This window comes from Pithys albifrons, chromosome 9 (genome assembly GCF_047495875.1).
Source record: "Pithys albifrons albifrons isolate INPA30051 chromosome 9, PitAlb_v1, whole genome shotgun sequence".
NCBI classification, from domain to species: Eukaryota; Metazoa; Chordata; class Aves; order Passeriformes; family Thamnophilidae; genus Pithys; species Pithys albifrons.
In genome coordinates, this window is record NC_092466.1 from 16,842,216 (window position 1) to 16,867,834 (window position 25,619).

A 25,619-nucleotide genomic window follows, 5' to 3' on the forward strand; every position below is an offset into this window, starting at 1 on the left:
CCTTGCACTGTGTCTGCCGAGGCTGTGGCAATCTATCTGGGAGTGCAGCTGCTTAGTCACAGGCTGTGTTACTCCAAACCTGAGTCTTTGCTATCAGCTCTAGTTTCTCACCATAGCCCTTCACTAGATCCCTACCAATCTAAGCATCATGTGAGATTTTCCAGGATACCTGTTCTGGGGTGAGACATTGATATCAGCCTTCTCAAACCAGTATATGATTCATTATCTAGAAAAATCAAATATTTGTTCACCTCCATCTACTAGATAAAATCATAAAAAAACAGAAAATTCTACAGCACCCTTTAGCGGAAGTGACTACAATGGCACACATAGGATGTCTACAAATGTCAGGGTGGTTCTGTATCTAGAATGACAGAAGATTCAAGAATCTACTAATTCTCTCATATATGAAGATAATCCTGAATCTAAGGCACTCTCAGGCATTCTCAGAGTTGAAATTACTTTCATCTGTGAACACTTACTTATTTCTGTTTCTTTTACAATAGCACTGTGCATAGTGTAATTCTATTTCAAGTGAAGTACTTCAAAATACTTTGCACACAAGTAAACCTCAGCACACAGAAGGCACCTGGCTTTTCTTTTACACTGGAGGAAGTAGTTTCAAATTACACTGCATTATCAAGAACCTGCAAATGACCTGTAATCTGTCATAGCTTCATATTCAGTAACTCCAAGCTGAGCATCAGAACTTAAATCCCTATGAAGCACACAAAAATTTGTGGGCATGTGGCAGTCCACATCAAATTGCTGTGAAATAAAAGCTGCCTGCTTTTGCTGTTCTCTCTTTATTCTCATTGCAAAATTACAGTAAGACTGATTGACTTTGTTTTCTGCATGAAACATCTTCAAATGGTATTTGAAACCATTACCTGTACATATTAATCTACTCAACTACTTTTGCTAACAATATTCAATGCCAGCTTTTAAAATGTGTGGAAAAGGCTTTTTCTAGACACACACTTCAAAAGGTAGGAATAAACCTGCAGCTATCAATAATTAGGGAGAGGGCTTGAGATTTGTTTGTTGGTTTTAATATATTGCTCTTTTTCCCATTTAAACCAGGATGTTCTGTCAATACTACTAAAAATCAACATCGTTAGATACTATTAGAAAATTAGAAGGCAAGCAGCAGTGCTAGATTTGACAGCTCCATAAACAGAAGCATTTCATTATCAAGAAAAGGGCCATGGCAAGTCGAGCAAATTTCAGCCCAGAGCCTTCATCATTCTTGGCCAGGGTTTCATGAGTAGAAATCACAACAGTTCCCACAGCTATTCCTATCTATGCTCTTCTTAAATACTGGTCCTCAAAGTATGCAGGATCATAATATTCTCCTAAACCCATTTGCTTCATATTGCAAAAAGCTTGCAGGCAGTGGGACAGCGTTTGGGAATATACTGAGGGTGGAAGATGCACTAAAGCCACACTAAGGCAAGCAGCATCCTTTGGGCTTCCAAAGAGCTTCTCTTCCAGTGTCAGGTGGGACACACTGAGTGACCTGGCAATTAATGCAGTCTTTAAACCTTTTAAATAGCATGCATACACAATTATTCAGTCCTCTGTTTCTGAAGGAATTAATTTTCCTCGATTATGTCATTAATATACCAGGTAAATAAATTCTGTGAGATAGAGGGACAGTCTCTCAGATTACAGCTATTCCAACAACTGGGAACAGGAATGGTACCAGAACAGTTTCTGGTGCCTGTGGTACTGAAAATTATAAATTATTCATTAAAGAGTGTCCAGGTTTGACAACTAAGAACGGCTTCTCAGTATCAAAACTCCAGCTGACTCCAGTGGAAACCAAATGAAGCTGTTGCAGTAACTACATCAGATTTAAAAATCTGGATTATGCGTAGCCCTCAATTAAACCTTGGTGATTATATGCTTATGACATGTTTAAATTATGCTAATACAGTCTTTGAATGCTTTATTAATTCCACTGAGCAACCTGGCAGTTTCCCAGCTGGTTGGAAGCAGGTCAAAGCTGGGGGATGTTTTCAGGGCAGGCCCCTGCCAGACATGAGTAATTACCCTGGAATCTTACTCCTGAGAACTCTTTCTACATTATGGGAAAAATAGGCTACATTAAACTGCCTTTTCCAAATTGACATTTTCTCTTCATACCTGACTCTTAGTTAAGTAAGTAGTTTAGGTGGTCATGAGAAAACCTTGGTTGTAATTTTACCATTTATTCCTCTATTTCAGGAAGAAGCTAAAAATAGAAAGACAATACAAAAGCTGTGTTCCTCTGCAATGTTGCTCAGTTCATCCAGCTGCTCCTCATTATACAGATCAATAAAACAGTGATGATTCCATGACACTATAAAATTAATCTCGATACACATATATAGATTTATGTTGCAAATAATCCAAATTTGAAAATAGCTGAAAATAGGTGTGGGCAGTGCATATACAACTTCCACTACATCCACGTATCCACTTTTCCTACTTTGTGATCCATGAAGATTTCTCTGATCCTATGTTTCTGGCTTGCTCCTTCATTTTCTCTGCCTAAAGTATGCCTTAAGAAGTGAAATGTACATTGCTATTAATAAATTTTATACTATGACTTCAGTAGCTTCATGAGAAACATAAAATTCCAGTCAATGGTGATGGGGACAGCAAAACAACATTTCTTCTGTTTTAAGGAGGATTTTGTAGCTATGCTGGAGAGCTTTGTCAATTAGTTTTGTGTTCTGCAACCTCAGGAGTATTTCACTGCTTGCCCTCATTTAACTGCAGACCATTAATCAGTCAAAAATGTATATTTTGGCTTTGGAAAGTACTCACAAACCACTAGAGAAAGGCCATGAAATAATATTTAGTATGACCTAACCTGAACTCAGAACCAAACCCAATAGATTCTTTTATTACTTCTCCTGTGTTTTCAGTTTGAATTCAGTCAATCTGTATTATGTTTCCACACAGTCAAGCTCAAGCAACATGGATGACATTTTATCTTTTTTAAATGATTTCAGTTTTCAATGTCCTCCATTAATCGTAAAAAAAAAAATAAAAATTAAAAAAATCAAAGCTTTCACTGTCTTTTTGCTTTTAGTAGCTACTTTAATAGTTATTCCATCGTATGTACTCTGCCACATCATGTTACTCTGATTTCATTTTAGCATTTAGGTGAGCAAGATTTGCAGGATTTGCATGCAGTGATTGCATGGCATGACTGTCACTCAGTTACTTGGGGCAGAGCTCACTTTTTACAGAGCAAGGAAGTGAAACTCAAACACTGAGGACATATATGTTTTATCCATAGGTAAGACCAGGCTTCCATAGGCACCAATACCAGATCTCTGTGCTGTTGGATGAACCAGCAGCAGAAATTTGATCAATAGCAGGATCTATACAGATCACATTTAGATGTGATTTCAATAGTAAGAATATAAATTATGCAGCTTATACTGGCTTTATAATTTAGTATATAATATATATACTGGCCTTCAGAGTCTATCAAAGGATAAGTGATTCCTGTTCTTGTATAAGGTAAATGTAGTACTAAGCAATTAACAGCACAATCATAACCTAATTAAGTGTTTTAGACAAAGGTGAACTATCAGAGAAACTTTATGCTAGATCAAAGCTTTGGTCATAAAGCAACATTGTTAAACCACTTGTAGAAATCCAAAAGTTGAACTTAATATTTTGTTAAGCTACAACTCAGATTAAATGCAAGTAAAATGTGGATGAGTTGGGGTTTTTTTATGCACTTCTAGGTCATCACCATGGAAATGCTTATCTGAAATTCTTAACACATAGTCAAGCAATAAAACCTAACTGTGGGAAAAGTCAGTCTAATCTGACATCTTTTTGCCCCTCCACATTTAGTCCCTGTGATCTAACTCACATGTTGGTCTAGCAGGGAACATATGATGGTGTTTGAAGAACCAGCTTTTCCATGGTGACCCCATGGAAACATATCAATGTTTGAGCACTGATTTGAATATCAGTCTCTAAAAACTTACCAGTTCATGGTCAATGCAATTAATCACCTACTTCTGCTCTTCTCCAGCTCCATCCCAGCATAAGCCTCCATCCCTGATAAATTATCTGCGGCCACATATTCACACCAACACTGCTGAGATTAATTGCCTTTCACTTTTTGCAGTCCAGAGCTCTTGCTTCTCTACAGCACCATGTAGACACAAAAAACCAGTTTTGAGTATGTAAACACCCTGACACATGTTCAGGATAACTTTAAATGGCACTGTTATGTTCATAAAACCTTTAAAAGATTATTAGAACTCAGTTCAATTCAATTCTGATGGTTATTTACCAAAAAAACCAGAAACCAACAACAATATCACTTGGGTTTTACAAGGAAGTAAACGCAGTAAATGACAAACTGCAGATATGGCAAACTCAAAAGAATTCTACAAGAATTTTCAAGCAAAGAGTAATTTACAAATTGTAACATCCACAAAACACCCAGCCATATAAATCAACTTATTTCTTACAAGCAGTACTTACTGTAATCATAGTCACATACTCAGCAAAGTAATGACTCAAAGATTGACTTTTGCCATCTGTTTTGAAATTGTTAGACCACCACTTAAAGAAAAAACACAAGCTGACATTTCATAAGACTGAGGCTATTAGTGAGAGAAGAAACATGAAGTGTTAGCTTGTTTTCTTGCCAAAGAGAATCTTGTACAAATTTAAAGTATGGTGCTGCATGAGTGTTTCACATACACTGTTTATTTACCATACTGATATCTCTAATTTCAGTCTGGGATTTGTACTGGTTTTTGATATGCTGTGTTTTGCACTCAAATTGCTAAGCAAACATGAATTCATGTTGCCAAGAGCACAAAAGGGATGGTTCTTACACCTTGTCCTTCAAAGTAATTCTGGAAAGGGACAGGAAAATGAATATATGACTTTATTAGAAGTCGTGCACATGATCATGGCAGTGGGCAAAGCAACTAAACAGAGCCCACAGATGCACACTGACTCTTGACAGCATTTTTTCTCCACGTCTGAGGTTGATTAAGGTGCAGAATGAGCAATACCTCACCAGCTCCTCTCATCTCTTACACAGTGATGATGGAGATTGCCCTTCTTCTAGAGGAGAATCTATCTTCATATTGCCTCTTTTCTTATTGTTAGAGAGGCAGGTAGTGCTGATTAATTTCAATAGAAAAATTACCTCCTCCCAGGAGGTGTTAACTACCTGTTAAGGGCACAGCTTTTATACATCTGTGTATGTGTTCATCAAACAGTCCCAGAAACCCTAATGCAAAATGGGGACATGGTTTCACACGTGGATACCACTGGCAAGGAGCTGTGAAACCAAACAGCTCGGGTTCCTTTCAGCCTTCCATGCAGATGTCCTTTCAATGGATTGTTCATTTAACGTGCTTGTTAAACCAGCCATCACAGTGCTTTTACAGATACCCACACTGATGTACATTTCTCTCTTTTTAATAACGCAGTGTGTGTAATGAGTCAATGCAAGTACTGAAAATAAACAGTACTGACTCAAGTCTATTAAAACATGCCTCAGCTAAATGTGTTGTGTCTGGGTAATTATACACTAAATAGCATAAGACATTAGGAAGTAGAAGGGAAGGCCTACTTGTCCATGAAGCTCAAGAAAGGTACATCGCAGCTTCTAACAGACAAAAGGATTAACCTTGTGGTACTCTGCCTGGGCTGGCTTCTAATTCAGCAGCCCCAGATATTGTATAAAATAATAAAAAAACCTTTGATGGACTGTAAGTCCAGAGAAGGAACAGGCCACTTTGCCCTCCTTAAATTCTGTGGATATAACTAAGATCAAAACATGTTTGACAGTAACAACAGCATGTTACTAACTGCTCCATCCCTCCACTCCTAAACTAACTGCACAACAAAGAACTTTTACTAAATTCCTGTTAAATGAACTGAAGCCTTTCAAGCAGGAACTACATTTGCTTTAAATGCAAAATTCCTCCCGTCTCTTTAGTTACTGACAAGTAAGAGTGTAACTTACAGACAAGAACCATCCCTCAGTACAAGTTATATCCACCAACACTCTTCCACTTACATGAATGCTTCCTTCATCCAGCACATTATCAAAAACATATACATAGCCTAATGCTAAATAAACCATTCATGGGCACATATTTTTATAGTAGCTTCCCAGAAGAGGGGAAAACACTTAAAGCCAAATTGTTCACTAAAATGCTTCACCGAAAGCATGTATCGCTCAGGCCAGAACATTCTCAGATGCTTTCTCTCTTAATAGCCATATTAATATCTAAAGTGGACTGTTCCAAAGGATTTGAAACTATTTAACAGCTCAGTTCAAATCTATTAATCACATTTCAGTAGCTATTTCGAGAATCCAAATCCCCAGATAACTTTGAAAATCTTACCCACAGGTACCTTTAGCATTCAATACAGGTCTACAAATACAACCCCAGAGTACTTTCTGTCGGAGACTGCCCTCGTTAATGCTTCTGAAGTGTTACGACTTTTTACAAACATGGCACATTTCATCTACCATCATGCTGCAAAAGAGCTCTGTGAGCAATAACAGTCCTGTCTTCAGGGTAATTCATTTCCTTTAATTAAATGCCCTTGAAATAGTACCACTATGAATGTCATCAGATACAGCCTTTGTTTGAAAACAAGATGAACAAGGACACAACGAAAGCAGAGTTAACTTTCTCAGCACCAACAAACTCAGGAAATAAGTTTGGACAATTTTTTTAATAATTCTTAGTTCTATGAAACTGACATTCTATTATATTATAACTCAAAAAATGCAGTCCTTCAAAAATACCTTCCAAGGAATTACCATCTCTTTATTCAGATGAGAATGACCAAGAAGCAACAAAACGAAAACCAACAAACAAAGCCGCAATTAACATAGTAATTGAGCTGTTGTTTAACTATTTCTTTCAGTGCTACGTCACCCCAGAATCTACCTACTATGCTGGGCACTGCTTAAGTCGCTGAAGCGTTTGATGCATCTCGTTTTGCCAATCAGGACAAATCCAAACTTCAGAGATGTATCTTACGACAATGGGAACAGAAGTAGAACAGCGTGTCAGTCTTGAGAAACTGTTGTGCTCTGTGGCTGATGTACCATCAAATCTAAGAACAATATACCAGAAACGGAGCCTTTTATATTAGGAGGGGGAAACATGTTCTAATGTAGAAAGGTGCTGTTTTGCAGGATCAGAACATCTGCTGTACTTGGCAATTACTTCCGAGTTCTTAATTTGTATTTTAAAAGCCACATTTCTTTTTCCACAGGCCAAGAAGAACCACCAGGAAAACTAAGGGAGAAAGAAGCAGTTTAAACCATGCATCAACTCCCGAGATACAGATCTAACCTCCCTGTAACTACAAAGAGAAGCCAGCTCACCCACCATGTCTGAAACTGTGTTAGGACTGCAACTTGTGAATTACAGGTCCATAAATTATAACACTTCAGCAACATCCTCTTTAGAACATTCCACAAAAATGATACAGGCATTTCAGTTCAGATTTCACAGGTTACATTCTAGCCTGTTTTGGATGCAGTACAGGGTAATAATTTTTCATGGTAAGTTCCAAGAATAGCAGAGTTTCTTCCTACATGGCACCTTTTCAAAGCACAGACAGCAGCTCTCAAAGCCAGTTTCATTCCCTCGCCCTCCCTCCCCCGAACATACGTATTTGCTTAGGTGATCCAGGGTCACTTAAAGAAAGAGGATAACAATTTCAAAATGGTTTCATAACATTTAATTGTTTTCTGTTCTCTCAGGTTCCATATACCATACGTGTTTCACACTTTTGGTTTCTCGCTAATGAAAAGTTAAGTACGACATGTTTAATAATCTCTGTTTATTCAAAGGACTCACTGAGTTGGTTTTAGTTCTGTCCTGACTTACACACAGAGGATTAAGGTAGGAATACTTAGAACACTGCATGCACCCTTGACCACTAAAAGTAGATAAAATCTGGACCAGTTAAAAAAATACTACTGGTTAGTACTTTTAGAGTTGACATTGCAAGAAGCTGTATTAACCTATTCTTGTGACAGTTGTGCTGCTATTCCCATTCCCATTTAACCCCCTAAACTGTGATCTTACAAACTCTGAAAACAATCAGCCTCAGTTTGGCACTCCAAGGCTGTTCTCAAACCTTCCAGCTGGGGCTAAAGAGGAAACCCAGGTCATAGAATACCAAGTTGGAAGGGGAGCTCCAGGATCATCTGGTCCAAACTTTCTTGGCAAAAGCACGGTCCGGATGGCTCAGCACCCTGTCCAATTGAATCCTCAAAGTGTCCAACGTTGGGGAATCCACCCCTTCCCTGAGGAGATTATTCCAATGGCTGATTGTTAACTGCTGATAAGATGGATGCTTCCTGCAGATAACAACCTGCCTGTACTTAAGTGCTTTGGCTTTTTCAATAGGATGATTTTCTGAATGTCTCCAAGATAACAAAAATGCACCCCAGGAGCAATCCTGGCCTTGGGGAGGATGAAAAGCAGACACACGTGTAACTGTTCACAAGACCACCAACTCAATTAACTGGTTGTAATGGGAACTTGGAAAAAATATCTGGAATAGGTAGTTCCACAGCTCACTCAAGTGGCAAGCAACAGCGACAGAATTGTCTCAATTATATATAAATGAACTGGCTCTCGGAGTACACAGGCTTATCAGGATGGGGTTTCCTATCCCAGTCAATAAAGCGCGTGCGAGAAATAAGGCAGCAAGTATCTTTTTTTTTTCCTGCTTCACAGTTTAACAAGAGACTAATCCACACGGTGTTTAAAAGTTTTGAAGGGGGGCAACACTGCTAATAGTAAAAAGAGTAGAAACATCACTTCCCTGTTTCGGCCCATTGAACCATGTTTTTAGCACGTTGGTGTTTATTAGCTTCTGCTCTTCATGCAGGCAATACAGATAAAATACGCAGGCAATATGCAGAAAAAAACCCTTTCTTGCCTTTTTTCCTTCAGAAAACTATGTAGCATTTTATAACGACATCTGTCATGAATGGAAGCCTGTCCAAAAACGTGTCCTTAAAAACAAGGGCTCCCACCTATGGCACACCTCCTCAAAGGGAAGGGACCGCTGCAGTCCATGGGACTACCCACTAGACACACACGCAGAAAGGAACAAGCTTTTATAGTCCCCATTACAAGGTAATTAAACTGCTTATGCCAAAAAGTTGGTTTCCATTTTCTTAATTAAAAAAGTACCATGCGTGAGCCAAGGGTAGAAATGAAAAATTAAACATATTCCTTCAACAGAAATTGCATCCAAAGCACTTCTCCATAGCTTCGCATCACCTGTTGTACCAGGCTTTACATTCTCATTAGCTAGTTGTTTGGATATTAGGAAATTCAAACACCTAAAGCACTATGAAGCACTAGGAATTGTTTATAGTAAAGTTTTCGTAGCAGGAGGATACTGAAAAGCGGAAAGCACGCAGAGGGGTTTCTGAGCAGAGCCGGTGCCGAGCCCGTCCTGCGGGAGTTCCGGCCAGCACCGGGCGGGTCGCGGGGCGGGTACGGGAAAAGCGCCCCTGGGGCTGCGCCGGCGGGGAACGAGCCGGGGGAGCCCCGGAGCTGCTGCGGCGCTGCCGGGCCGGGCCAGGCCAGGCCAGGGTGTGTGCGGGGAAAGGGCCGGGCGAGCGCCGCGGCCACAAAGTGCCAACCGCGCACAGCTGGGCCGGGCCGGGCGGGGGAAAAACAAACAAACAAAAACAACCACCAAAAAAACCCCCAAAATACCCACACACACACCAAAAAAAGGAAAATAAAGGAAAAAGGTCTTATCCGGAGCTCAGGGTGGCCAAACGCGGCCGTGCTCCGGCTGGGTAAGCCTCGGCGGGCACGGGCACAGCCACAATCCCGGTCCGGTCCGGCCCTTCCCCGGCGCGGCCGCGGCACGGGACAGCCCCAGCCCGGCAGCGCCGCGCGCTGATTGGCGGCTAGGTTGCGCTGTAAGGCGGGCGGCGATTGGCGGGCGGGCGAGCCGCGGTGTAAGGCGGGCGGCGATTGGCGGGCGCGCGGGCGCGTGCGGGCGCGGCCCGGCTTTGTACGCGCGCGGCCCTTAACAATGGGCGCGGCGCGCGGGGCCGCGTGATGGCGGGGCTGCCCTGGGACCGCTCCGCGCTCGGCTGTCCCGGGCCCGGCCCCGCCGCCTCCCCCGCGCCCCCCTCGCCCGGCCCTGCCCCGCGGCGGGACGGGGCGGTTTAACGAGCCGCACTTGCGCCCCGCATGGCGGCCAGCTGGGCCGGGGGGCCGGGGGCGCCCCGCGGCAGCTGATCGCGGTTAACCGGGGCCGAGCCAGAAAGGGGCCAGGGTGGCGCTGCCCGTCCCGCTCTCAGTGAGCGCCGCTTCCTCCCCGGTGCCCGGGTCCGGGTGCTGCGCCGCGCCGCCCATGGAGCTGGAGGCGCAGTGGTGGACAGGACAGCTGGCGGCCGACATCCACCAGGCACTTCGGTACAAGGTACCGCGGGGACCCGGTGGGGCGGCCCCGCCGCCTTTGTGAGGCCGTGGCGGGCGCGGGGGGATCCCCTTAGCCGGGGGCTTGGGGTTTGTGCACCTCGGAGCTCGCTGTAACCCCCCGGGTGCCCTGACAGCGGCCCCGGGCTGTGCAGGGCTGGGCTGTGCGGCGGGTCCGCGTTCGAACCGCGCGGAGACCGCTGTGATGTTATTGCAACAAAAAACCCTCCGACAAACAGACAAAACCTCCGTGATTCGAACGCTGGGTGCAGGAAGAGTAGTAGATGATTTAGGCAATTTCTTGGAATTTGCTTTGACTGACTCAAAACTTGCACTTTGAGGCCGCTTTCATGAAGCACATCTGAGAAGCAGAGCTGAAAATCAGTGACTGAACATACAAAAATGTGCTTTTGCTGCCTGATAGTAGTCGACGAGCAGATTATCTTTTCCTAAAAGTGTGGCTGGTAAAGAAACTTTATTTTCAGGGATGAGAGAACGTGAGGAAAGGACAGACTCATTTATTTGCTACCAAAGTTATCATTACTAAAGCTCAATTAGTGCTGTGGAAAGTGAATTATGAAGCTGAGTAGGTAGAGGGTTGGTTGGTTTGTTTGTGCGGGTTTTTATCACTTCAATAACATGTTTCAGAACTTTGAATTTACCTTAAAACTTTAAAAAAATTGTTTGACTCTATTCCAACTTGATGTCATTAAGTTAAATTAATGAAGTTAATTCAAATCAAGTTAATTTCCGTTGGAAATGTAATTGTCCTCAAAATCCTATTTACACCCTGAGTGGGCTGCACAATCTAACGCATACATTTATTCATGCATTACTCTTCTGTATAGAAGAGAAGGTACAGGCTAGACAGGATCCTGGGAAATGATGTTTTCTACCAGTCCAATTTTGTACTCAAAGTAGATCATACCACTGATTTTTCTCAACTTTGGTGTTGGTAGGGCTTTTCTTTTGAGGGGTCCTCCCGAAATCTGAGACCTGGGAGGTTTTCGTAAACTTAACTGCTTTAGAGCACACTGTAATTGGTGTCAGTGTGACATCAATCACATCAGGTCAGTGTTTAAACACATGCACGCAGCAAATGTTGGTACGTGCACACGCCATTTCCCTTCCCGAGGCTCAGCTACCTGTTAGGGGTCTTCTCCCCGAGGCAGGAGACTGGCAGCACGGGAACTTGCAAACACTGCAGTGCGAAGTCTGGTTGCTCAGACTGAGCTGTAGCAAGAGAGGGCTTGAGTGAAACTGTTGGACTTTGTGTTGAAGCAGCTGAGGAGCACTCACGTACCCTTGCTGTGTCCCTGCTGGGAGGTACAGCCTTTGCAGCAGAGGTAATACAACAGAAACTGTAAAACTAAAGTCACTCGGGCAGATTGCCCAGCTGAAAGATGTTAAATATTTAACTGTTATACTAATGTCGTGCAGAAACAATTTCTGAGTTCTTCAGTAATACAACAAATAGATTTTGTTCTGTGAAAAAAGGGATTCTGAAGTTATGTGAACAGAAGGAAGAAGGGAGATATACTTGGAAAATTCTATTATAAATTTGAGAATATCAACTATTTTAATCTAATACCAATTCAGATTAAAAGGATGCTTTTAATAAAACTTCTGCTGCTGTCCACCTAGGAGCTGAAGCTGCCCTCCTACAAAGGCCAGTCTCCCCAGCTACACCTGCGAAGATACTTTGCAGACCTGATTGCCATTGTGAGCAATCGGTTCAGGCTCTGCCCTGCTGCACGACACCTGGCTGTGTATCTGCTGGATCTCTTCATGGACCGTTATGACATATCCACGCAGCAGCTGCACGTGGTCGCTCTGTCCTGTTTACTTCTGGCGAGTAAGTGTGTGGCACCAAACTCTAACTGGAGTAATACAGATTCTACTGCCAAATGCAAGGCATGTCTTGGTGGGATACAGCAGAGGGGGGAAACAAAGTGAAACAAAAAATATAAAAGATGAGCAGATTAGTGCATATCAGTTTGGCCCAAATGGTGAAGCCTTTCTTTAGACTCTTACTTTGATTTCTTTTGACAGCTGATGAAACTGAGGGTAGAAAAAACAAACTGCAATTAGAAGCTAACATTTGTGCTTGGAAACAAATTATTCTAATGTGAACTTTTAGAGCTGGGTTGTAGGAACAGAAAGACAGTCATTCTGGGATATATCAAAATAGGTAGATCCTGTGCTGGAAATGAGAAATTTGCATATCTGTGATAAAGGAAGAAATGAAATAAATCACGTGTAGACTGCGCTGCATTCTGCTGATGGTGCGTGTGCTTCTGGAACATGTCAGATTTTGTAAATTGCAGTGTTCTCTAACCAGGCTAAGGCTAACATAAGTCCTGCATTGTCACATACAAAATCTGATACTGGTGAAATATATTTGTCAATGCACAGTACTCTGAAGACAGAATTAATTACAAACACTCCGTGTGAACAGTGCTGCCTATATTGACCTGAGCTCGATTCTTGTGGTGTATGTCCATCTTTTGGCAATTATGGATCCCTTTTCAATGCCCCTGAAGAAAATATGGGTGTGGTTTGCTGGAAACCCTGCTGGCACTTGTTCTTAAACCAGTAGATGGAAAGAACCTGGTCCTAGCAGCATCTGCTCCGAATTTGTTTTCATTTGCTCAGATAAGACACATCACGCTGTAGCTCTAGGCCCTCTCTGCTCCAAAACTGGAGCACTGCAGTGTTAGCCAGTTTTGGTACACTGCATCCTTTCATGGCATCCCCTGACTCCACCAACACAGCCATTCAGCAGAATAGTTAAACCAGAAAAGGGTTCTTTCAGATCCTTCTGAGGGTAGACTTTGACTAGGTGCCCCCAGCCAGCAATCTCCTCTTGGCAAAGGATGGCATGCTGACTATGAAAACCTTGCCTCAGAAACCACTGTAATCCATTTAGGAAAATGATTGGCTTTGAACTAATGCCAATTTTCAAATTAAATTCGTGTTCTGAAGTGAATTTTATCTTTTTTCCTTCTAAATTTCCTCTGCCATCTTTCATGGCAAGCTGCAACTAGAGCTCTGAAGGCTGCAGTACTCCTCTGAAAAGCAGTGTATGGATTGGTTCAGAGAGCACAAACCAGAATGCTGTTTTAAACTTTTGCCCTGTGTGGCTGAAACAAACAGTTTAATCAGCAGTGTCCTAAGTTATGACACTGTGATATATCTGATAAGGTTATAGAAGTAATAACACAAATTATGTGACTCCTGAAGTTTTTATTTCTGTAATTACTAGAGTATGAGAAACAAAAACTAACAGACTGGGACTGGTACTGGATTAAGTCCTGTGTAAGTACCTCCACTGTTGAAAAAAGCAAAGGTTCACGTATGTTCAGTCCTGCAAAACTCAAAGAATGTGCATTTACAGCATATCATGTAGTACTGAATAGAGTGTAAGATGGAAAGAATTTGCAATGAAATTGAAATAGCACAACCATATGGCACACTGTATGGAAATGTGACACTTGTTTCTCTTATTAATGGGTTTTCTACATACACAATTTTGCTTTAGGCAAAAAACACAGGCCTGACTAGTTCAAGTCCAAGGAAAGCTGAAGCTGCTAGCAGTGTTAAAAGTTGAAACTGTGTATGGCAGAGGGGGTTTTCAGATGCACACTGCTGAAATCCCCTTGTTTGACTGCTAGAGCAGTTTGCCAGCTCTCAAATCTAAAACTGTACCTACCATAGCAGGTATTAAAAGCAGCCACATTGACTAGAGCTCTAACTCTTCTCTAATGAGTTCTAGAAACCAAAGGGTGTTTGGGGGTGGGAGAGTGATTAAAGCCAAATGGTGTGATGCTCTCTTTGCCAAGTCACATCACAGTGGTATTTCACTGATGATGGGGACACATTACACAATGATTTGGTCACAAAATCTTGCATATGCAGTGCCAGTGATGTGCTAATGCATCTTTCTTCTGCTCTTGGCAACTGGCTTCTGTGTGCCACTGTGGGAAAACTGACAGGAAACATGGCACTGCACAATATCCTACACAGTGTTTGGTGTTATCTGCCTTTTACAGTACATACCCCTTTTTGTCTCTGATGATGTATTCCATTTGAGTTTTGCATCTGCAGGAAAGTCTCAGGCTTGTTTGTCTTAGTAGAACTGAAATATGACCAATGCAGACATTAGATACAATCCATTTTATAGTTCATTTGTGCTGAACCTTTTTTTTTTCCTTCCTCTTTCTATTCACCTGAAGGTAAATTTGAAGAAAAGGAAGACAGTGTTCCCAAACTTGAACAGTTGAACAGCTTGGGTTGTATGACTAACATGAATTTGGTACTAACAAAACAGAATTTGCTTCATATGGAATTGTTGTTGCTAGAAACATTTCAGTGGAATTTGTGCCTCCCAACCGCTGCTCATTTCATCGACTATTATCTTTCTATTGCTGTTCATGAGACTGATCTTCATGATGGCTGGCCAATGGTTTGCTTGGAGAAGACTAAGTTATATATGGCAAAATATGCTGATTACTTTCTGGAAGTATCATTGCAAGGTGAGTTACAGTTTCAGATAATGACTCCTTTGTTGTCTTGACAGATAAATGTCGAACTTAAATGACTCTCTTTCTCATTCCTTCTTTCTAGATCATGAATTTTTAAATTATGCCCCATCTTTAATTGCTGCTGCTTGTGTAGCTTCTTCAAGGATTATCTTGCGTCTCTCACCAACGTGGCCTACCCGACTGCATCACCTGACTGCCTATTCCTGGGATTTCCTGGTGCCCTGTATCGAGCGACTGTTAATGTAAGTTAACAGCAGCAGCTTTTTTCAAGCCCATTTCTGCATCTGTTGTTACACTTAATTGCTGTCAACACTGTGATTAAATTTTGTTTTAGAATAGAGAAATAGAAGTTAAAAAATACTCATATATTAGGGAATATTGTTAGGTAATAGCTGTTTTGTTCATTCCAAAAGAGAAACTGTATTGGATCTAACCGCTTTCCTGTTCTTTCAGTAAACAAACCTGTCTTTCGTTTTCACTGAACATTTTCTGGGATGCTTTGAGAATCTTAGATACCTTGTTTCCAATCTCTCTATTCTGCTCAGAGAGCAAAAAGAGATGGTGGGGACTACCAAAGGTATAGGAGCTTCCACAGCAAGACTCTATGCCTGCTAAGTTCAAGGCATGCTCCAAATAGATGATGGATCAAACGTGCAGATTGTTTGAGTGGCCAGCTTTGAGGGAGGAAATGACTGGGAGTTTGTATCTATTTTTGCATTGCAGTGCAGACATACAGCTGATGTGAGAGAGAAAATGCCAGGGAATGCCAAGTGAACGTTACTGGGAAAAGATGTTACACAATCTGCTTTCCCCCTACAGAAGTTTGCCCTTGCCCAGATCTAAACATAGTTGTCATTGGTAGCAGCACAGCTGTATCTGGAGTCACATTGGCCTTAGACATGTGACATTACCACCTCGCTGGCCTCTTTTGGCTTCACTGATTTATGTAGTGAAAGGACTAGTACCTAAAGCATGCAAGTGCTGTTGCAGAAGTGGTTTCAATATTGCTCTGGAACAGTTTGGGGGTGGGGGGAAGGCCACCATAAAAAATTAGGATTGAAATGTGTAGGTGACATGTGCTCAGCCTCAGCATAAGAACGAGTCTGTCTAGATACATTTCAGAGAGGTGCAAATCAAAGGGAATTCAGGTGGCCTAGAAAAAAGGTGAGAGGAAGGAAAAAGGTATTTGCTTCTCAGAACAGGATCCAGTGTCAGTATAATCAATATAGATATGCTCTTTAAGTACTGTAGTGTAGATCTTAAAAACCTTTCTAATCTCCTGTCTTTGAAAACCTTGTGCTCTGTTTAATTTAAATGAGGGTAGAAGCAGCAAGTTTCAATTTCAGGTTCTGGTAATCTGGGACTTTACTGGAATAATAAAGTACAGTAGCAAACTTTATTGCACTGTAATTTTACATACTGCTGTATTATTTGTATTGTACTTGTCTTTTATCTGCATTTTTATTGCTATGCAATGAACTGAAATGCTGAAAAAAGACTGTACCTTAACCAAATTTTAAAACTTCAGATGATTGTAAAGGGTAGGCTAAAACTATTTTCTTTCTTAAAAAGTCTTTGGTAGCTTTCAGACATTTGCATTGTTTTTCAAGGTACTCTTAAGGGTTAACCCAAAGGAGTTTAAATAATATCTATTTTGATGTATTCTGCCCTCTCCCTTTGTTTTAGTGCGCATGATAATGATGTGAAGGAAGCAAACAAGCAAAAAGGACAACATGCTCAGTCCGCCCAGCACGCTGTATTTCAGCCCCCAGCTCCGGCTCCCCAGCAGGCGAACGCTCAGCAGCACATACCACACTATCTCCAGGCTCATCAGTCTTCATTACAGTACCACCAGCAGCAAAGCTGCCAGCAGATATTGTCATCTAATCATACAGCATCTTACCCGCTTCAGACTTGCCCTGCTGCCTTACAGTCCAGTGGTCAGGCCCGAGGCCATGTCCAGGCTGGTGCTGCCACGGCCCTGGCTGTGCCACTGGAAGTGAAGCCATGTATAAGTGTCTCCTACAACCGGAGTTACCAAGTGAATGGACGATATTCCTGTATTACTCCCTGCTTTGAGAGGTGATAACTACAAGATTGTTTTGTGCTTGTTTGTTTGGGGCAGGGAGTTGTGTGGAAATTGTTTCATTTTTTTTGTTAAACCTCAAATAAGTTTGAGGGCAAAATATTGAATAAAAAAGGTGTCTTTCCAGAAAAAAACAACTGGATTGGCAGCTAGTACCACAGCTCAAATACAGACTGCTAAAAAATAAGCACCCACACCATGCTCTGAAAAAGAATCTGTATGCTTGGGGATAATAAGTTCTTACTCTGACGCTCAGCATATTCTGTGCTTCTAATGCGTGTCTGTGAAAAACTAGTCAAAAGAAAAATAGCTGTGGACTAACTACAGACTTACCTTTAATGAAGGAGATATGCAGTATTATTTTGAAGACATTTATGTAATACCACCATACAGTATTAACACCCACCTTATATTTACTGAAACTTAAGAATCCACTGGATGCCAGACTTCTACAGATACATGGAGATCACAGGAAGAAAAAACTCTGATCTGGCTTACTCCCTACTCTTGCCCCTTTTCACCACTTGTGTTGGATATTTGCTTTAGGCTAAGGCACATGAGTTAACTGGTATTTTGGCTAGTTTTTAAGTTTTGTACCTTACAGGACAGACAATATGTTTTTGCCTCTTTTCTTGTCTCTATCTTTTTTATGTTTAAAGTAACTCTTTCATACTAACTCAGGGAATTTTCTGTTCATTACTCTGTGCTGCTGGTTTGTACACTAATTGGATATAACTTGAAGGAAGGCAGAGATGGAAAATATTACAGCAAGTTGAGTGGCTTTTCTTCAGGGCATCTATGCAGAGTACCAAAGGGATATCTTAGTGTTCACAGAGTGTAGATGTGAGCTACTGCCCAGCAGTGTGGTAATTGAAGAAAAGAGAAAGTTTCAGCTGAACTTGTACTGTACCAGAACCACTACAGTGGCTGTCATTGCTCTGTGTACGCACACACAAACAGAAAGCATCCTCCAGTTGCACCAAGAGGATCACTTGTACAAAACAAGTACAGGTAAATGCTTGCAGAAATCCAGTTCTGTCAGGCTTATAGTGAAGGGAAATTCTCAGGTAAATAATGGGGCAACTTTTTCTTCTACTATTTAGTTCTAGGATAAGATACAGAGATTTACTTTTCTAAATGGGTGGATCAAAAATATATCGCAGAGTGAACTGCTTTATCACATTTGAGGTGCTAATTACGTAACTTTATGGAATTACACTGTCTCCTGTGGCATAGATAGTGTGAGGGTAGAAAGCTTCACTCATCCAACTCTTGGATGAAAATGGTGTGTTTTGTTCGTTTCTTTTTGTTTGGTTGTTCTTTGGGGGTTGTTTTTGTTTTTTTTTAATACAAGAAGATACCTGTCTTTCTCTTGTGGTAGAATGGGAGGAAGAGGTTTGGATGACAGGATTCCTAGTACTTTAAAATATCTTTATAGTATATAGGCTTAAGGCTTTTTTTGGTTGTTTCATTTGTTCTTTTACCACTTTCTCCCCTGTCTTGGTGGCAGCACTTAAAATTGTGTACTATCAAGTGACACTGAAGTATTGTGAATCTTACAGAGACTATTTTGAAAACAGGGGCAATTAAGTTACATTATCAATATTAGAATGAATCGTTTATGACCATAATGTTCAGAATGGGGGGAGAACAACTCTGTTCATTCTTTCTGGTGCTGAATTATAACATGCTACAAAAACCTATTTATTGTTGAGGAGATGAAATCCTGTTTCTCTGTTTTGTCTTTTAAATCCCCATTTTTGTTGTGGCTTTTGTAGCATAGATGTGCAAGTCAAGAGGGATGGGAGGGTGAATGGAAAAGATGACCCTCTCTGTTTTATGCTAGAGAATCGACTTTCAAATAGGCACAGTATGGTCAGTTCTTTATTCAAGTGCAAGTTGGTCTGGGTTTTTTTTCCTCCTCTCACCTCTTAATGAATACTTCCCCATATCTGAGAGTAGTGTTAAGGAGAGACTTTCCACCTAGATGCCATGCTTTTTACTTGGCACTGCTACCCATTTTTGAGGGAAATGGACTTCTTTCTGCTGGTTTCATTTGTTGCAATGCTGTATCCAAGTCCTCAGTGCTCTAACTACCTCTGATGCTATGAATGTACAGTCTTGTAATAGACCATGACTTGAAATAACAGCAGATGCCTGTAGCAATTTTTTCTGTAAAATGTTTAAATCAGTTAACTTTTCATCTTTTTTGTGACACAGCAGTATAGGCTCTTCTTTTTGGAGGTATTAGTAAATTTATCCCATAGGCATTCAATATATAAAAATTTAACTAATACTTAACACTGGAATTATAATGGGTAGGGGGCTTATTCACTTAGTTAATACTGCAAATTTACATTTAATAGGGTATTATTTGACTATTTTAAGACATTAGGTCAATTGTAAAAAGATCCACTACATGCTATTTGTTTTTAATTTATTACTTAGTCTGAGGGTTTTTTCTGACACTACAGCTGCATCATGACTACAGAGAAAATGTACACTGAACAGTTTCAATCTCTATTATTAAAAGGGCTTTACCAGTGTACATTAAAAATAGACTGTTCTTACTATTAGAACCAAAATGTGTTTTTTATGGCATAAATAAGAATGGTGCTCCTAAATACAAAATGTCCAAAACAATGGAATCTTTGTGAGTGCTATGCATTCAACTTATTTTTTAAAATAAAACTAGTTTTGAGTAAGAAGGCTCCAGTGTGTATTATGCTTCTCATGTGTGTGGGGTTTTTAAATATGTTAACAGTCTTGCCCTGAGTAGGGCTGAAGCTGTAAGGACTTTTCTCTCCCTCCCCCTACCCTTTCTGTAACACTATCATGAGCTTCAGGAACACTCAGACTTGACAATTGAAACAAAAATAGGAAGGAAATCATGCAGGAAGGGGCTTTAAAACCAATGGCAGCCACAGCATATGTTAAATACTGTACACTTGAACAATGTGTCTAGGACACAGCTGTAACAAAGAAATCAAGAACAAAAGAACTGTAGTAGTTCAAGAGCCTGGGGGATGAATTAATTTTGTTCGCATAACAAAAAAGGCAAGCAGTTATAGTGGCAATCTCCAATTTCTAATACTAGAATCATTTAGGAGGTACAGGAATAGCCCTTTGTCAAGATAACTCATGTTATTTACAATAGCTGTGAAGGTTCAATCGTGCCGAAGGCAGCATAAAATCACATGATGCATCCTAGCACAAATATTTTTGATTGTTTTGAACTTATGATAACTGCTTCTTATTAGAAGAAATTCTAGTTCTTCCTAACAATGGGCACATTTTGCATTTGTAACAAGACTATGTTTATGGCCAGAGTTCCAAAACTACTCTGTCCCATTAAGGAAAAGGGCAATGCTCCAGCATGATGGTGGCATGCACATTACATGGGTACTTTGATCTGGAAAGTTTCATCCTCAGCCTTAAGGCAGCACAAGTCAAGTCTGTCTAGACTGTGTCCGTGAAATCTCCAGTTTTCTATTTTTTTTAATTGTAATTACAAAATAGTAACTACCCATGGCATTTATGAGTCTTAGCAACTACAAAGACTGCCAGATACTTTTCAACATTTCAGTAGAAGTCCCTGCTTCAGATTTCAAAGTGAAAGTCTGAGACGTTTTTGTGTTTGTATATAACCAGAAAAGCTTTGTCTCGGCTTCCCATGACTCAGTTTTATTATCTACATTGAATATAACGATATTTAAGCATTGCAAATTTAGCTTAAAAGCTGAAATTTAAAGTTAACATTTTAGGGACTGGCACATCACCAGGAATAAGGACTTCTAGCAACCATAGTACTGCTGTTAAAATACATATAAGCCAGAAAATAATGCTGTATCCTCCTTTAATACTTTATTAACTGTACACTCTGAAAGTTCACAGGAATAAAAGTCTCGTGAGTAGATAAGGCCTTATCTTGGTGAGCACAAGTGCCCGGTTAGTCATCTCATGTTACAAGGCTGTCAACAGCAATTTTTTAAAACACGAAGTAAAGCAGCAATAACAAAACACGGTTATTTTTAGTCTTCATCACAGTGATATTTTAGAAGTTACAGCACAAGCACAATTGCGAAGTTTACGTTACACATTTTGCTCTTTCCCTGTAATTAAATGTTATGTAATAAATTTTGACAACTTGAGTAAACAAGACACGCATTCGGACAAAGGAAAGCATTTGCATTTGCTGCTAAATATTCGAAACAATATGTAACTGAATAATCAAAGGATAGTTACACAGAAAGTAGCTCCAAGTTTTAGGCGTTCTCAGTGCAACCAAGGATCTTTGCTTCTGCTGCCAGTCCTACCAAGAGAAGAGGAAACCTTAAGGAAGACTTTCAGGTGTTAAAACTGCAAACCTGAGATTCAGTATATGATGTTCATATTCACTGCCAGTCAGTTAGAATGGTTATCACACCTATTAGCTGGTGTTTGCATTCCAAAACTATTTAGAAATATTACTTGCTTTTCTTTGAACATTTGAGTTTACTGTCTTGAAAGAGCAAGATACAGGAACACTTCCACAGAGCAACCCATGAAAACTTTGTTAAACAACGCATTTTCCATATTCTGTGAATCATTGAAAAGATCTCTCCAAAACTATAGATTCTAGAGGGATTTTTTCATGCTAATCAGTCTCTAATACTAGGAAATTTCCTAGGAGCTATTAGAATACCAATCTGTAGTTTATTCCACAGATAACATGTAGTTAGAATCTTCCTATAAGAAATAAATTTGTTGTGGTACTGAAATGATGTGTTACAGTTTTGCCACATTTCTGCAACCAAAAAGCTTTCCTAGTTTTCATTCCTTATCTAGATGATTGTTCTAAGACCCTTCCTTCTGAAATATGGAGTCTATTACCATATTCATGAGAAGTCAGCAATAGTAACCTCATTTTGAGACATAACTAAAAGAATACTTTTTCATGTCTGATCCAAGACACTTAGGGAGGCTCACAAACCCCAAAAAGTAGTGTTTGGATATAGATGAAATATGTATCAAGACAAAATTCTTTGCTGGGAATTTTGGAAAATGAGTGCCAGGTTGATACTCAACTTCAATTACTAACTGCAAATGCATGTATGGTATCTGCATATGGTATCTGATAACTGGGGGAGAATTTATTACAGCTGCAACTGGGAAGGATTATTTAAGAGGAAAAAAACCCTGTTACATATCTTTATCAACAACAACTCTCTGGTTAAAACCTTTTAATACATAAAAGGTGCTCTGCTGCATGTGCAAGGCTTACAGTAAAAATGAGGCATTTTACAATTTCCTTTTATGGACTTGTTTACTTACCTGGTTACCAGGATACTTGGCAAGGATTATTTTCTCCTTAAACACCTTTTTCTATGCATCTTCAGGTACCTTTATCATATTTAAGAAAACAAAGAATATATGTAAAGCATTACTTAGTAATTTTCAGAAAATTAAAACATTATTGAATAGAAGTAACTGAATATTATTGTATGCACAATGGATATGCACATTGTATACACTTCGGATATTCCAGTACATGAGCTCACCAGATTGGGTACCTTTAAGACTTACTCTCCTTTCAATTTGACATACAGATTTATTAATGAGATTCCACAGCAGAAGAGAAGGACAGATTATGAATCTGCCTATTGTCAACACAGTGTAATGAAAGAGTTTGTCAAACGGAGTTCTCCTTTACCCTCTTCTACACAGTCAACTACTTGCACATTTTCATTCCAACCACCAATCAACTATGTTACTTACTTTGTTTTTAAATCACTGACAGCAGCAATGCTTTGCTAAGTGTTGCAGCATGCTTAGATGCACAGGTTTTGCAGGAGTGTAGATGACACTCCAGATGGCTTTGCTGCAGATCTCCAGAAATGCCACAGAGACTTTCCAGGGAAAGTGCCTGTACTTTGGAGAGCAGTTCTGTGCTTCTGGCCTTGCTGTATCTCAGTGCTCATATCTTAGTGCACATTCACTGTGGTGCAATAAGGACAATCTCCAAGGACTGGGATATTCCATACCCTTCTAGCAGAGATTACAAATACCCAGACCATCTTCATTTACAGGTGAAGGAGTGGGTGTGTAGCCACACATCCAAGAGGCTGCTGAATGACTAATGTGAAAATTGGATAAAGTCCTATGGGTAAACAGGTTCTCTACGAGTAGGAAAGTGCCCACACTTCTATACCCAGGTTTAGGTTATGTGCTTCAAAGGGATCCTCCTCTAACACAGAGGTGGTTCTAAGTCTGTTGTGAGAATTTCTTGTAAAGCCTCCTAAGACTTAAGAGAACCAGCTGGTAAAAAGGCAGCAAGCATGCAGCACTACACTAGGAGAGACCACTAAGAATTGCTTCCACTTCCTTGATCAGCTAGACTGTGGGAACACAAAACTAGCTTGGAAGCACTTCCATTGCCATTTTCTCTTGGAGAATGCTGTTTTGTTTGTTTTCATAAGTCATCCCGTTTATATATTCTTGTTTATACTTAATGGTAGTGTATGCATTGGTTTATTTATAACAGGAAACCATCTTATCTCTACATTGTTACATTCTCCCCATTGATGAAGCATCAGCATTCTGGAGAGCATAAAAATATATCAAACTTCTTGTAACATATCTCCTTGCAATACAGCCCCATTCAGAGATTTCAAAATAATTTTTCTAATTAGTACAAATCCCATTTTCCCTCCTGTATCAATGCAAAATGGGTATCAGCAATGATGTGCACTTCCATTAGGAAAGTAAAAAGCCTATTAAGCTTCCTTATATACTTGCAATAAAATTATAGAACAGACTTAAAGCAGAACTTTCTTCTGCAACCTTTTACAAATTGTTCTCCTATGAAAAAAGGTGCAGGACAACTTTGACTAAATCAAAGGCTTTCATATGTCAAAAGAATAATTACAGCACAAACTACAGCTGTTTCAAGTACTACTATATATTTAAAAACAGGCTTAAAGGCATCAACTTCCATAAGTATTTAATTTTACCTTACTTATAATTGCAGTGACTGCACTGACAAATTGAAAAAAATGGTATTGCTTACAAGAAGATTCTAAGAACAAACAGCAGAAGGATGCAAAATAATAAGACAAAGGAAAGAAAACACCAGTGTTTTTACTCATCTCCCCATTATTTAAAAGAAATAAAAGCAAAGAACATTTTGTGGAACTGAAAGGCAATGTATTTAAATCAAAATTAACTATAACAAATTATCACAGCTTTCAACGAGGGCAAGAGCTTAACAGGATTTTCAAGAGATTAAGCCTTTATATAGCTAATGAAATCATTCAGGATTTAAGCCAAATACTAATGGAGGTAAGGAAGAAATATCTCTTAATGCAAATTAGTCAGTAAGTGCCTATGAAGGGATTTCTTGCATCTTTCACTCAGTGAATCTGGCTAAATGCAGAAAGCAGAGGACTTTCCTAGACTTGATACAGCAAAGCAGTAACTTTTCAGTACATTTTTGTGGTATAATAGATGTGTATTCAATTCTGCTGAGCACTTGCTCTGCTGATGCTTTCCTAGGCACACAAGTGAAAATGTGCAAACGTTTACTGAGTTAAAGACTTACTTCTAAAACAGCATTCTCAAAAGCACCCATGCTTTTTTCCCAAAAAATACAGAGAATATTTACACAAATATTGCATGTTCTTATTTTCCACTGCCAAACTGACACAATATTATATGCAGAAGTACAAGGAGTAAACTTTACCAGAAATTATGTCCCCTCTCTGTAATACTGTTTCTTTCCTAGACCCACATACAGGAAAAAAGGTGTGTTTTTAAGAGAGTCCCTTTCTTCCTCTGCCTTGCAGACTTTCTCTAGAGCTTTCTGAGGGAACAGTTGCCAGGGTTTGCATAATTTAGCTTCCAAACTCTCCTGGAACTGCATTATTATATGGTTATTTCTGTATACACGTTTGACTATTATAGCAAACCATATAGTCTGTATTTAGCTAGCAATTAAACATTTTACATTTTCCCTCTCTCTAAAGCTAATAATTATTCTGCAATAATTTGAATGAACCTAAAACATTGTTTCAGTAATCTCCTGCCTCATTTACTATTTATGTGATTTTAACTTCTGATGTTCTTTAAATACCAACATAATTTTCATCCAGGGTGTTTGATGCATAAGGTATTAAAGATACAAGTCAAGAAAAAAGGAACTACAATGATTAAAATATATGTAGGGTATGCATGTAATAAATAGTAGTGTAAAAACCATCTATAGGAATTATGATAAAAATTGCACTCTCCTGGTTCAGCTTCCATAGCCACTATCATAAAGTTACCAATTAGAGTGTTAAATTGTCAGTCAAAGACTAAATTCACAAATTTTGGGGTTATTACCAGATGTTAAAAAATAAACTCATACTCACTTAATTTGGGATCAACTTTAAATAGCTCTTGTGGCAGATTCAGCATTTTTAGTACAGTTCATTACTAAAGCTTTTTTTCCTCTGTTGTTAAACCACAAGTTAATTTTTATTCTGTTTGGAAATTGTACTT

General features: G+C 39.9%; 1 protein-coding gene across 1 annotated transcript; it reads left to right on the plus strand.

Annotated features, from left to right (window-relative positions):
- Positions 1–10,079: 10,079 nt before the first annotated feature.
- Positions 10,080–19,837, plus strand: CCNJ (cyclin J). The gene is made up of 5 exons (XM_071564057.1): positions 10,080–10,473; positions 12,114–12,324; positions 14,705–15,004; positions 15,096–15,255; positions 16,700–19,837. The coding sequence occupies exons 1-5, from the start codon at positions 10,405–10,407 to the stop codon at positions 17,097–17,099; spliced, it is 1,140 nt and encodes a 379-aa protein (XP_071420158.1). The 5' UTR covers positions 10,080–10,404; the 3' UTR covers positions 17,100–19,837.
- The last annotated feature ends 5,782 nt before the right edge of the window (positions 19,838–25,619 follow it).

Bases quoted from the DNA above. Each gene is read 5' to 3' on its own strand.
- CCNJ (XM_071564057.1), top strand. From the start codon at position 10,405: ATGGAGCTGGAGGCGCAGTGGTGGACAGGACAGCTGGCGGCCGACATC. The intron at 10,474-12,113 runs GTACCGCGGGGA...CTGTCCACCTAG, and splicing joins ACCAGGCACTTCGGTACAAG to GAGCTGAAGCTGCCCTCCTA. The intron at 15,256-16,699 runs GTAAGTTAACAG...CCTTTGTTTTAG, and splicing joins TGTATCGAGCGACTGTTAAT to TGCGCATGATAATGATGTGA.